We start from the raw sequence: 14,707 nt of genomic DNA on the forward strand, positions 1-14,707 counted from the left end.
CCCCTTTCAATCCATCTTGCTGTTTTAAAAATAGTAACTCTCCACAAAACCTTAACTTTTTAAACAATTAAAACTCAAGTTACCTACTTTCACATCTAACTTCTCTAGTGCACACTGCAGAGTGCATTCTTTTCAATCTTACCTTTAAGCATCCCTGTGACTAGCACTTTCTCTAATACCTGCTGGAAAGCACTAGGAAGCCTTAAACTCATACAAACACTGAACTCTCCTTGTTAACAAGGAGAAATTAATAGTAGGCACTAAACAGCCTATAATTGCAAAGTACCTTGCTAAGGAAACAGCTCCTATACTTTACAAAGAAAAAAAAAGCCCCAAACCAGGCATGTCCAAGGGTCAGCTTCCGGTGATTTCTCCTGTCCACCTGGTGAATCTGGGCATACTGGGGCAATGCAGCAATTGCCTCATGTACACAGACAACCCTCTCCTCCTACCACCCAACACTACAACCTGTGAGAGATGCACTTACATAGCCAAAATGGAAGCAAAGCTCTCTCCACCCAAGATTGTGCTAAACAGTCAAGAGGAGAAGGTTAACACCAACACTACACCTCAAGCAACACATAGCCCTTCTAAACCCGCACCACCAACACCCACATATAGCAACACTAAATCCACATATGCAGAGGCCCTTAACTGTAACCTGCCCAAGCAACAAAGACCTCTGAAGCTGAAACGTAAACAAACACCAATCACAACCAATGTGTCACATAGTTCACAACACCAGTGTGCCACCCAGCAACAGCCCCTAAGGCAAGACAATGTACCTAACACTTTAGTCATAGGTGACTCTATAGTCCGGCACACTGATGTCCCTCTCACCAGGTTGAATAAGGAGAAAATTACAGTCAGCTGCCTGTCAGGTGCCAGGATCCGCCATATAACGCATGCACTCAAGTCACTCCACAACAAGTACAAATATGACTCTGTCATTGTCCATGTTGGAGTGAATGACTTGAGACGTACCTCCCTGGACTACATGAAAAGAGACATGGAAGAGCTCTCGGATCATGTGACCCAGGCAGGTATGACCCTAGCCCTGAGTAGCATCCTGCCTTCGCCCAGAATGATACCACAATATAAGGATAAAGTGGTTGACTTCAACAATTGGCTAAGCTTATGGTGTCATTCAAAGGGGATCCAGTATCTGTCTGCCTGGGATGACATGATTGACAGACCACGATGCTTTGCCAGAGATGGTCTGCACCTGTCGCCCCTGGGATTCAGGTTACTGGCTAAGGCTCTTGCCACCCCTATAGTGCCTTTTTTACGCAAAATTCAAAGGACAAAACCACCACCGTAACAGGTACAAGCATGCAAAATCTGAAGGTAACGCTACTCAATGCTAGAAGTCTAAACCTCAAAATGCACTCTCTCAAGGCACTACTAAAAATGGAGAACATCGATATCTGTGCAGTAACTGAGACCTGGTTCAAGGCTCCAGAGAGCACCCCTGCAATACCAGGCTACAACTCTTACCACACTCTTCGGCCACCAAACCAGGACCGAAACACTAAAGGTGGAGGAGTGTCAATATTCACCAAGGATATTCACACCACCAGGCTAGTTGGCCAACACAATGTGTCTGAAATTCTCCAACTGCAACTAACACTAGGTAAGACTGCAATCCAAATTGTAGCTTGCTACAGATCCCCCACCATACCCCAAGATTCTCACTACACCTTTCTAAACATACTGGAAAATATTAAGATAGAACCAAACACCCTAATACTTGGTGGTTTTAACTACCCTGCCATTAACTGGGAAAACTACTCATGTCCCAACACCTTTGCGCAACGGTTCTTGGAATTCATAAATTCCAAGGCCCTGGAGCAAGTAATCCATAGTCCCACCAGGGGCTCCAATATCCTAGACCTGGTCATTACCAACATGGGAAATCAATGCTCCATACCTATGGTCACCCCCTTGTTAGTCAGGTCTGACCATAAGCTAATCACCCTTAACATCCACATCCCACCCCTACCCCACCCCCAGTAAAGAAACCACCATAAAAACTTCTCCAAAGCCAACTTCATGCTACTCAAGTCAGAAGTGACAAACTTCATGACACCCATGCAGACGGGAACTGAAAGTTCAACTGCTGAATCCTACACTAAGGCACTGTACGAGCACATCCACCAAAATGCTCTCATCCAAAAAAGGAAGCCAATCTGGTGGTCCCCTGCCATAAACAAACTTTACAACAAAAGGAAGAAACTTTTGCAGAAAAGAGGAAAATCCCAGGATGCAAAAAACTCCCTTACTAGCCTCAGTAAGAAACTGAGATGCTTCATAAAATCCTCCAAAGCCAGTTACGAAAATAAAATTGCCAAAGATTCCAAAGACAATCACAAAGCATTCTATAACTATGTCAAGAATCTAAATGGCAATGCTCAGATCTGCTCTGAGCTAAAACAGAATGGCATTAAATATACTGATCCGAAGGATATTGCCAATATCCTGGCAGATCAATTCAGTGCCAACTTCACTTCCCTCTCACCCCCTAAATGGCCCATCTCAATACCGGAAGATTGCCAAATTCCAGTAATAACAGCCACACAGGTACAAATCACACTCTCTAAAGCCAAGAATACAGCATCCATAGGACCAGATGACATCCCGGGCTGTGTACTACATGAACTACAATATGAACTGGCACCTCACCTAAGTGTCATGTTTAATCATAGCCTCACCTCAGGTTTCATGCCCACTGAGTGGCGCAGAGCTACAGTTATCCCAATCCACAAGGGGGATCCACCTTGGATCCCGGAAACTACCGTCCCATCAGTCTGACAAGCCTTATCTGCAAGGCCATGAAGCGTATTATCATGGAACTTATAAACAAAGACATTGGCAACCTTCAGACACTGGACCCCACCCAGTTTGGGTTTGTGAAGGGCCGATCTTGTCTCCTGAACCTGATTGACTTCTTTGAATCAGTCTCCAGAGCCATGGACAAGGGTAAGGTGGTCCACACAGCCTGTCTAGACCTTGTCAAGGCCTTTGACACCATCCCCCACTCTGGAATCATAGATAAACTTACTAAGTTGGGCATTAATCCCTATGTCACCCAATGGGTTGCTAAATGGCTTACTAATAGAACCCACACTGTAAAAGTATCCGACTCCAAATCCAGCTCCAGACAAGTGACAAGTGGAGTACCTCAGGGTTCAGTCCTGGGGCCGCTCTTGTTTGGCATCTACTTCTCTGAAGTACAGGTCAACACTAAGGGACTCTGGCTAACAAATTTTGCAGATGACTGCAAACTGGGAGCCATTATTGAATCCCCAAATGATGTGGATACTCTACAAAAGGGCCTTACAGAAACAGATGCTTGGTGCCAGAGCCATGGGCTCAAGCTCAATGCCAAGAAATGTATAGCTAGCCCGTTTCGAAAAAAACATGTACCCATGAACTACCACATAGGTGGCAGGACACTAAACACAGAAAGTGTGATAAGAGACTTAGGGACACAGGTGGACAGTGGTCTCACCTTCGATAACCACATCACCACAACAGTCAGGAAATCCTTCTATGTGGCACACCTCATCACGAAGGGCTTTTCATCCAGAAAAAAGGAGGTCATTGTCCCACTGTACTCATCCCTCATTAGACCCATTATAGAATACAACGCCCCATTTGGTATGTACCTCTCAAGACATCTGCAACAACTGGAAAGGCCTCAGAAATACCTCACTAAAAGAATCACAGGCCTAAAGCAGATGCCCATCGCTGACCGCCTTAAAAAACTCCAGCTATACTCTGTTGCATATCGTCTACTCAGAGGCGATCTCTGCTTAACATACAAGGCCATGTCAAACCCAGAGCTCTTGGACATGCTACACTTAAAGAAATCCCAATCCCTCAGAGCTACACGCTCCAGGGATCTAAACCTTGTCATCACAATAAACAAAACATGCTGGAGGGATAGGTTCCTGACCCAGAGACTCCCCAGACTCTGGAATAGATTGCACATACATGTCAAGCAGAGTGCCTCTTTGGACCTCTTCAAGAGGAACCTTGACAATTGGATGGGAGAAAGGAAATTCACCCCAGGGATCACGTCAGTCGCCCTGCTAGACAGGGGTCCAGGAAAGTAAATAATGTGGGAAGAAATAGCCAGGGAATTGTTATGGCTAGGCTTGTATAGGCCCTAGGGCTGATAGCCTAGTACCAACCTATGAACCTATGAACCTGACGTATAAAGTCATGTCCAACCCAGAGTTAATGGACATGCTCCGCCTCAGGGAATCCAAATCCCTTAGAGCTACACGCTCCAGGGACTTAAACCTCAGCACAGAAATAAATAGGACATGCTGGAGGGACAGATTCATATCCCAGAGGCTGCCCTCACTCTGGAACAGAATCCCAGTCCATGTTAGGCAGAGCCCCTCACTGACCCTCTTCAAGAGAAATCTTGACGAGTGGATGGGAGATCGTAAGTTCACCCCCGCTATCTCTTCTGTGTCCCTGCTAGACAGGGGCACAGTAAACTAAACCTTAAAAGGGCTATCTTCTGTGACCTACTCTACAGAGGCACAGTAAACCGATCTAAAAGGGTGGGGAAAGCCAAACACACTCTGGCTAGGCTTGTAAATGCCCCAGGGCAGATAGCCTAGTATAAACCTATGAAGAGCTGCTTTTATGGTAAGTATTCTTATGAACAGTTGTGTTTTGCATTGTTTTACTTTTTGAGTTAACAGGTCTTCATTTGATGTTGCTGAAAAAAAATTACAAAAGAAGACCCAATGTCTTTCGGAGGTTTTATATGTAAGTCTGGTAAAACCGTACCAGAAACCCTTTCTGTCACAGATGAAAAGAAACACTTAAGGGATCTGTCTAAGCTTACTACCTTTCAGTTCTCACATCCTGATTTTAAGGTTTGAAAATTAGTCAGTAGCATCCTGAGTAGGCTGTTATCCTTGTGAACTAGTAACCACCTGCAAGTTTTTCATTTGGCTTGTGAATGCTGTATCTTGCTTTATTTATTTTTTTCTTTGTAGTTACACCTCCAGACTACCAACCTCCTGGCTTTAAACAAGGTGACTGCGAGGGGATGATGTTTGAGGGTGAGCCTATGTACTTGAGTGTTGGTGAAGTGGCCACACCATTCCATATGTTAAAGGTGAAAGTGACTACAGAGAAGGATCGCATGGCATACATGGACAAGAGCATACTGATAGAGAGTGATGAGAAGTTGCCAGTTCAAACAATTGATTTTGACAATGAGGACCTAGAAGAGCAAAACTGCAGCATGAAAGTAAGAACATTACCAGTGTTATGTACTTTGCTTACCTTATGCCTTGCTGTCATACTTTGCATTAACATAAGAAGCAAAATGTAAGATCTGAGTTACAGTTGATGCTTTACTGCACCAGCACATATATAATATAGTAGAAGAATTAGAAGAACATTTGCTTAAATTTAATTGTGAAGAATGAATTTATGCCATATACAATTTACTAAATAATTCAGTATCTCTTGCATAGTATTTTAAAAGGACGTGTGACACACTTAATAATCTGGAAAGGCTGTATTTAAAGTTTGACATCAAAATTGCAATATTATAAAATTGTTAGTGAACTGTTAAAAATATTGTTGCATTTAATTATAAGCTGTAAATTATAAAACATTTTATATCACTTTCAGTATAATCTTAATACTAATTCAGACATTTTTGTAGGGTGTAGACTTTCAAATTTACATAGTTTAGAATTGTCTCTAGCATCCATGTCTTGATGCCTAGGGGTAGGCAAACCTTCTGCTAGTGTATACCATGCTGTCACATGCCAGACTAGAACAGTGTGCTCAGTTCATGCACACCACATTTCATTTCTGCCTGCAGAGTTTGCAGCTCTAATCCTTATGTTCACACAGGAAAATTCCCTCATTTTATGCTTAAAATGTATATGTCCTTCAGAGTGTCCCTTTAATCATCAGATCACTAACCAGTACCCACACCAGTACTGCCTTTGCTGCGAGAAAGAAGTATTGCCTAAGCACTGCAGCAGGTGTCAGCAATTCAAACCAGCCACCTGCAGGAATCATGGATAGAAGTTTGGGGCGAAGGGAGATGGCAAGGGTGAATATTGCTAAGCACAGCACCTGATGGGGGATCTTTTACATGACAAAGGTCAAACTAAGAGAAGAAGGTAAATATTGTAGAAGGGGGACACTGGTCAAACCTCATGTGTGTCCTTTCACAAGATGGCTTTGTATTCCTCTTAATTTGTGATCTGTTTTTCAAGTAGTGAGGGACCAATCTCAGACCTATCACTGACTGATGACAAGGGAAACTTCGGTGTTGCATCTCCAGCAATCACATTTTTGATAGCGCAAGCCAGGGTGTCAGCACTGACTGTCCTGTTTCACCACCTGGTACATGACTTTAACATGGAGCAATCCCTAGAGTTCCTAAGGAGACATGAGTGGATGAACTTGATCTTGGATAGTTTGCTTCTTGCCCTGTCCTTCAGTATCTTAGGGTATCCAAAACCTATAAGGCTAAATAACTTCTGCCTATCCATACCACCCCTGATGACACATTGTTCTTAAGAGAGACTCATGAAGTCCTTTGTAAACTAGACTTTTGCTTCACCATTTCTCATAAATGCTTAACTCATTACATTTGAGTGACGCCTCCAGGTGTAATTGCAGTTAACTTCTACTGATGCCTGTAGGCGTCAAATATTGATTGTTCATATTTGCATTAGTAATTCCAAAACCATGCTATGTACAAGGTTTTAGAAGATAGCATCTTAAATCTTACACATGCCAAACTCAACTGCATTAATATTGACCTCTGTCTAGTGCAGGTAAATAGATAGTCTGATGTTGCCAGTCTCCGTTTATTCTTGACAGTTGGGATTCGGTTCCAATCCTTGGAACCAACTTGGCCATTATACAGACCACGCCAGCCACAAACTCTCGAACCAGGTCTCTGCCCACAATGTCCCTGTGTACATTACCTCAGATCTCGTTTGTCCAGACACATCAGCCTGCTCTCAGCTAAGTGTAGTTTATATTTTTTTTCATTTATTGCTATATCTTTGAAAATATTCACCCTCATTTCTCCTCGTTCTCTTGCCATCCTTTCTAGCTTTTCTATACAGTGATATATTGCCTTCTCTACCCCCTTTCTCTTCTAACCCATGTGGGTTTCTCTTTAGTACAGTCATTGGTACTTGTCACTTTTTATCTCAGGTAATCCTTATCTACCATTGTTGGTAGATCTCATCCTCCCTTCTCTTAACTTTTCCTTTTTTTCTTTGTGTACGCGCAAGTGATTTTCTGGCATGTTTTTTGTTTTTGCCCTTCACTCAAAAAGATGTCTGCACAAACTGCTTCGAAGGACAAACCATCAAAGCTAGGGTTTAAGCGTTGCCAGGACTGTGATAGGAAGATGCCTAATTCTGATGGGCATCATTCTTGTGTCTATTGTCTAGGGGCACCTTACTTAGAATTGAACTGTGACATATGTAAGAGGTTCACTTAAAGAACCTTAGCAAAGCGTAAAAATAAGCTGTTGCTTAAAGGCCTGTTTAAATCCCCTTTCAGCAAAGTCTTGTCCAAGGCAGACACAAAACATGAGGTTCCGAAGAAGAAAAGCCTTTTGGTACCATCCTCTTTCTCAGCTCCTGAGGCCTCTAAACTTAAATCCTCGGTTCCACATACTTCGGAACCGATGGCCAAGGTTCCAAAGCATCAAGTTGGTGCCTCCTCAGCACCATCAACTTCTACTGTGCTGTCAACATCCTTGTTGGCAGCAGCTTCTTTAGGTTCAGGCTCAGCACCGACTTTGCCTTCTGTTCCACAAACTTTGACATCGGCACCGACACAGCCTCAGCCCATCCTCTCAGCACCAAAGCCTATATTGGAAATGCCCAGGATGAGATATTCACCTACTGTAGACCCTTATGTCGAACAGCTGCCTAGTCCATTCCTTGAAAGACCAGATTCTCCTTCAGCCTTTTCAGTACGGTGCTCCAGGAGTCTCTCAGAATTGGATGTCGTAAGGTTGGTGGATCAACTGTTGCTGGCCAGAGGTATTCCCTCTCCTTCTCAGGCCCCTCTCCCATCTGGATTGGGGACCTTTTCTCCTGGGACTCCTACTTATCCTCCTCTGATGTCGACTACGGTTTCGGAGCCCAGCACTTCGATACCCCCAGTCATTGCTGTTTCGGTGCCATTAGGTGGTGTGGCCACCTCGGCACCGGAAATTGCCTTGACAACATCAGTTCCTGCTGTGGAACAAACGGAGTTTCAGGGTCAAGAACCCACCATCAGTTCCAAGTTTTCTAGGTTTGCACCTAGTTTTAGTACTGTGCCAATCTCAGTTCCAGAAACAGTGAAAGTTTCGGATCCTTCCCTGCCTTCAACCGTGGAGGGCGGTCCTTCGGAGCAGAGTGCAACCTCATTTCCAAGTTGGTCCTTCTCAGTTCCGGGCTCCCACTCCTCTTCAGGGGATACCACCTTTTGGGTTATGGAAAGGACCTTAGCCTCAACAAGCTCCCAGATGGCCCCACCTGCATCGGAGTGCCATATTTCCCTTTCCTCTAGTCCATAGTTGACATCAATCCCTACAACAGGACAGCATGCACCAAAGCTTCAAGTTTCCCAGTTACAGGGCCTTTCCTCTTCGGAGTGCTCCCCAGAGATCCTCACTGAGGAGCTACCCTGAAAGAGGGCATGCAAGAGGATGCATCTGGATTCCCCTGAAGAATCCGCCATGGAAAACACAGATTTTGATGAAGGGGAGGGTTCCCCACGGTCACCCCCTGAGGATGTTTCCTTTGGAGTCATCCTAGAAATTTTGAAACAGAGGGGTAACTGGAAGTCCAAAGACTCATCCTCGGAGGAAACCGTGTACTTGCAAGCTTTCTTTGCTCGACCATCTGCCTCCTGGGTATCCTCACCCACTGACGATCTTGTCAGACTAATTGCTCTGTGGGCTTTGAAGGCTCCTGACAATATAGAGCCTATTCCCCAGAGACCGGACAAAATATTATTCCCATCAGAAGACCACCAATATTGGGCAAAGGGTTTATCAGTAGATGCCATGGTGGGTTTATCAGTAGATGCCATGGTGGTGGCAGTTGCCACCAAAAAGGAAATAGCCAACGAGAGTCCTTCTGTTCATCCTCCTAACTGGGAGTCCAGGACGATGGACAAGTTTGGAAAGTGGGTCTGTGCGTCATCAACCTTCGCTCTTAGGTCCTTGAGCTTTATTGCACATTTTACCAGACTCCAGAGAGACTTGATTAAGGAATTATCAGAAACTCTAGCTTGGGCTGTTTCCAGTGTGGTACAAGATAATTTTGCCTCACAGCTAGCCACCCTGAAGTCTATATTGAACTTGTCCATGCGATCCATTGCCCATGCAGTCGAAGGGATGACCAGAGCAGCAGGTTCTGGCATTGTCATTAGGAGGCATGTCTGGATGTGCTTGTGTGATTTCGCAGAGCCCTTTAATTTTTCCTTCGTCATCCCTCCATTTAATGGATCTTCCCTGTTTAGACCTAAAGTAAAGGACACACTCACCAGGTGTGAAAAGGATGCTAAGACCCTGTCTGTCGTGGGCATTTGTTTTTCCACTCTCCAACGATCTTTCTTCAAGAATCAGAGGAGTGGGAAAATGTGGTTCAAAAATTCTCAGGGACCTTTCCATGACACATGTGGCAGTGGTTCCCCTCGAGGCAGAAGGGGGTTTCAGATGGAAGACGCCGACGCCAGGGCAGAGGTGGCCCGCAAAACCAGGGGTCCAGAGATTCCTTCTCTGAGCAGCCCTACTAGCGCTCCTGAAAGAAGGCCCGATTGCTTACCTCTGGAAGCAGTGGGGGAAGACTTTCTGTGCACCTGTCAGCTGGCCGACAAATAACATAGGTTCATAGGTAGGTACTAGGCTATTTGCCCTGGGGCATAATTAAGCCTAACCAAAATTTTTCTGCTTTCACCTCCATCCCACGTGGTTTAGTTACCTGCGCCTCTGTCGAGCAGGGCCACAGAAGTGATTCCCGGGGTGAATTTCCTGTTTCCCATCCACTCATCAAGATTCCTCTTGAAGATCGCTAATGAGGAGCTCTGCCTCACATATATGGGGACCTTGTTCCAGAGCAAGGGGAGTCTCTAGGACACAAATCTGTCCCTCCAACAAGTCCTGTTTATTCAAAAAGAAACAGAAGGAATCCACCACGAAGATAAAACGTCTTTTATTGGCAAAACAGGAACAAGCGCTTTCACATACGACCAAGTATGCTTCCTCAGGTTATGTTTTACATCTCAAAATAGCAAGTTTTTATACAAAAGCTTGGGCTAATTAATCATTCAATAAATCAATTACGCTTTTCAATTAAGTAGTTAAAGCAACATTACTAGAACTAGCCTACAACACCATTTACTTGCAACTGGTATTAGCTTGTATTATTTCATTAGTCATAAAAACCTTTTATAATCAAACAAATCACTGCAAAAGAACCAATATATGTTTAAAACATGTATAGTACTTGATTTATGATTATAAAATTTTAAGCAATTGTAAGTTTTATTGCATTGATCTATGTTGCTTTCATATACTGAGCTTATATATATATATATATATATATATACATATAAATAATATGAAGTAGTGCTCTGATTACATATATGTTCTTCTAGTTTTGCCTTATTTATATCTCAATTTTATAATCATAAATCAAGTACTATACATGTTTTAAACATATATTGGTTCTTTTGCAGTGATTTGTTTGATTATAAAAGGTTTTTATGACTAATGAAATAATACAAGCTAATACCAGTTGCAAGTAAATGGTGTTGTAGGCTAGTTCTAGTGATGTTGCCTTAACTACTTAATTGAAAAGCGTAATTGATTTATTGAATGATTAATTAGCCCAAGCTTTTGTATAAAAACCTGCTATTTTGAGATGTAAAACATAACCTGAGGAAGCATACTTGGTCGTATGTGAAAGCGCTTGTTCCTATTTTGCCAATAAAAGACGTTTTATCTTCGCCGTGGATTCCTTCTGTTTCTTTTTGGATACTTTGTCTTTTCATGTTTGCAACTTGGAGTCCTTTGGATGGTAACTGCCTTTGATATATAAGTCCTGTTTATTGTTGATGTCAGGTTTATGTCCCTTGAGCATGTAGCTCTGGTAGATTGGGTTTTCTTTAGGTTCATAGGTTCATAGGTTCATACTAGGCTATCTGCCCAAGGGCATTTATAAGCCTAGCCCATAGTTATGTGGCTTTCGCCACCCCTTTAGTTTGAATAAAAACTATGCCTATCATTTTGCTGTGCCTCTGTCAAGCAGTGACACTGAAGTAATCCCTGGGGTATATCTGCGATCTCCCATCCATTGGTCAAGATTCCTCTTGAACAAGGCCAGAGAGGTGCTCTGCCTCACATGTACCGGGATTTTGTTCCACAGCATAGGGAGTCTCTGGGTGATGAATCTGTCCCTCCAGCACGTTCTATTTATAACCGTGTCAAGGTTTAAGTCTCCCGCCCTTGTGGTTCTGAGGGATCTAGATTTTTTGAGGTGAAGCATATTCATCAAATCTGGGTTTGACATGACCTTATATGTCAGGTAGTGTATAGGAGCTAGCAAGTTCGGCTGGTGCACGGCAAGAGCACTTGTTAGACCCAAAATCAGAAAAAAGGCCAGCACCAAGGAAGGTTCAAAAGTAGTTTAATGAAACTGAAACTACACCGGTTTCAGCAGCAAGGCTTTCATCAGTAGTATAGTCAGCAAAAAGCACTTAGTCATCATCTTATATAATGTTCTTTAAGGCATCTATATGACATCACTTCCTGATAAGTCAAAAATGCTAACAAGGCAAAAGTAATTGAAAAATACAATCAAGGCAAAAGTAATTGAAAAATACATAGTTCAGTAAACAAAAAAGTTAGCCTGAGTTGCATGCATATCTCCAGATTATAATGAAAAAATCCAAAGAGACACAGTATACTGGTATATCAATGATAATAAACAAACTTAATAAAAAACATACAATAAAGGGTAAATGCCCAAAAATAAACCCGAAACAAAAGTCACGTTATAAGAATTCTGGTGTTGAATACCAGCCACAGTATCCTAAAATGAGCTGAAATGCAAAAACCTAAGCAATGCAACCTGATAAGAAATGAGTACATATACGTATTGCAGATAAGGCTTGTCAAGCTAATGGGGCGGTAATTTCCAGGGTCTGTGGAGGCACCGCCCTTATGAAGTGGGACCACAGTCGCCGTGCGCCACTCCTTGGGTACGTATCCTGAGGTGAGGCTAAGATTAAACAGCTGTCCTAACTGTGGGTTTAATTCCTCGTTGAGTTCGTGAAGCACACAGCCGGGGACACCATCCGGTCCCATGGATGCTGTGTTTTTTGCCTTAGTGAGGGCAGTTCTCACCTGGGTGTTGGAGATGTTTGGGGGGCTACAATCCTCTGGAATAGATATCTCTCCTTTTGGGGGGGAGAAGTTTGCACTGAACCTGTCAGCCAGTATGTTGGCAATGTGTGTAGGTTCAGTAATTTTCACATCATTTTGAACTAATTCTGAGCATATCTGGGAGTTTCCTCCTAGGTTTCTAACATAGCTAAAGAAGGCCTTATGATTGTCTTTAGAGTCCTTGGCGATTTTTCTCTCAAAATATGCCTTGGATGATTTTATGAGAGCTCTTAGTTTTTTACTTATAATGATCAAAGGTGTCTTACCTTCAAGGATTTTGCTCTATCTTGTAGTAGCTTCCTCCTTTTGTTGTAGAGCTTGTTTATGGCTGGGGTCCACCAGACTGGACGCTTGCCTTTGGTACAGAGAGTCTTAGTTTTGTTTGGGATTGCCTGATCCATGCAGTCCTGTAGGTGCTGGTAGAAGGCATTTGTAAGTGATTCAGCGGTTTGAATAATGTTTACCACTGGCTCAGGGGCCTTAAAGGAGACCACACTAGTTTTTAGAAGTGTGAAATCTGCTTTTGAGAAGTTTTTCACTGTGGTCTTTTTTGTTTCAGTGTGGGGCGGGATCAGGACCTCCAGCGAGATTAGTTTATGATCTGATCTCACCAGTGAGGGGTATACTTCCAGTGTTGAACATTTTGATTCCATGTTCGTGATGATGAGATCAAGTATGTTTTCTCCTCTTGTGGGGATGGTGACTAGTTGTTCCATGGCATTTGAGTTTATGAACTCCAGGAATCTTTGGGTTAGAGTGTTCGGGCTTGAGTAGTGTTCCCAGTCTATATTAGGGTAGTTGAAGTCACCTAGTATGATGGTGTTTGGAGATACATTTATCCCCTCCAATGTTTTCAGGAAGGCCATGTGAGGTTCCTGAGTTTGAGAGGGTGGCCTGTAACATGCTACAAATTGGAGAGCAGTCTTGCCTATGGTTAATTGCACCTGGATGGTCTCCGATGCATCTTGCGTTGCCACCAACCTTGAGATGTGGGTGTCCTTTATGAATATGGACACCCCCCTCCTTTCTTGGTGTTGTCCGGATTTTGGGGCGGGCATGATATGAGGTGAAACCTGTTAGTGCTGGGGTGCTCTCAGGAGCCTTGAACCAGGTTTCTGTCACAGCACAGACATCGATGTTCTCCATACTGAGAAGGGCCTCGAGTGCTTGCATCTTGAGATTGAGACTTCTGGCATTGAGCAGCATTACCCTTAGTTTTTTTCCTTTTTGGTGTTCTAGGGTGGTAGGTTTAGAATTTGAGCCTTGCCTAAAAAAGGCACTATGGGGGTGGCAAGAGCCTTTGCCAATATCCGGAAGCCCAGGGGTGACAGGTGCAAGCCGTCCCTTTCGAAGCAGCGTGGCTTGTCCAGCATGTCATCCCAGGCAGATAGACATTGGATCCCCTTTGAATGACACCAGAATTTAAGCCAATTATTAAAGCTGATCATCTTATCACTGTATTGTGGCATCATTCTAGGTGAAGGTAGGATACTGCTCAAGGTCAGGGTCATACCTGCCTGGGCTACATAATCAGAGAGCTCCTCGATGTGCCTTTTCATGTAGTCCAAGGAGGTACGTCTCATGTCGTTGACACCAGTGTGGACAATGACTGAGTCGTACTTGTACCTGCTGTTGAGAGACCTGAGTGCTTGCGTTATGTGGCGGATTCTAGCGCCCGACAGGCAGCTTACTGTGACCTTCTCCTTACTCAGTCTGGTGAGCGGGACGTCAGTGTGTCTGACTATGGAATCACCAATGACAAGTGTGTCTGGCATTTTGTTTGGCCTTAAGGGCTGTGACTGTTTGACACTCTGACTGTGTGGTCTATGTGTTGCATGTGTTGGGTCGTGAGGTGGTAGTTGTTTGGGTGTCTGCTTTGGTGGCCTCTGCTGTTTTGGTAAATTTTTGATCAGAGCCTCCGAGTATGTCTTTGTGTGAGTATGTGTATGATTTGAAGTTGTGATGGTACCATGTATGACTGGGTATGTATTGTGTGTGGTTACCTTCTCCTCCTGTCTGGTCTTGCCAGTCCTATGTTGAGAGAGCTCAGCCTCCAGTTTGGCCGTATAGTTGCATCTCTCGCATGTATTTGTGTTTTGTGGGAGAAGGAGAGGATTGTCTGTGTACATGAGGCAATTGTAACATTGCCTCAATATTCCCAGGTTCACCAGTTGAGCTGTGGAGCATTTCTAGCAATTCGGGGTTTGACATAGCCTTGTATGTCAGGCAGAGATCACCTCTGAGTAG

At 43.7% G+C, this 14,707-nt stretch overlaps 1 protein-coding gene across 2 annotated transcripts in view; it reads left to right on the forward strand.

Moving 5' to 3' along the window:
* Window positions 1-14,707, forward strand: part of HORMAD1 (HORMA domain containing 1) — a 4,208,304-nt gene that overhangs the window by 2,103,982 nt on the left and 2,089,615 nt on the right. For both annotated transcript variants that reach the window (XM_044080054.1, XM_044080055.1), the window contains one exon: window positions 5,022-5,278. In XM_044080054.1, the coding sequence (XP_043935989.1) occupies window positions 5,022-5,278 (257 nt within the window). The remainder of the gene's footprint in view (window positions 1-5,021; window positions 5,279-14,707) is intronic.

Source organism: Protopterus annectens, chromosome 8.part0 (genome assembly GCF_019279795.1).
Source record: "Protopterus annectens isolate FY-2018-M chromosome 8.part0, PAN1.0, whole genome shotgun sequence".
Classification (NCBI taxonomy): Eukaryota; Metazoa; Chordata; order Ceratodontiformes; family Protopteridae; genus Protopterus; species Protopterus annectens.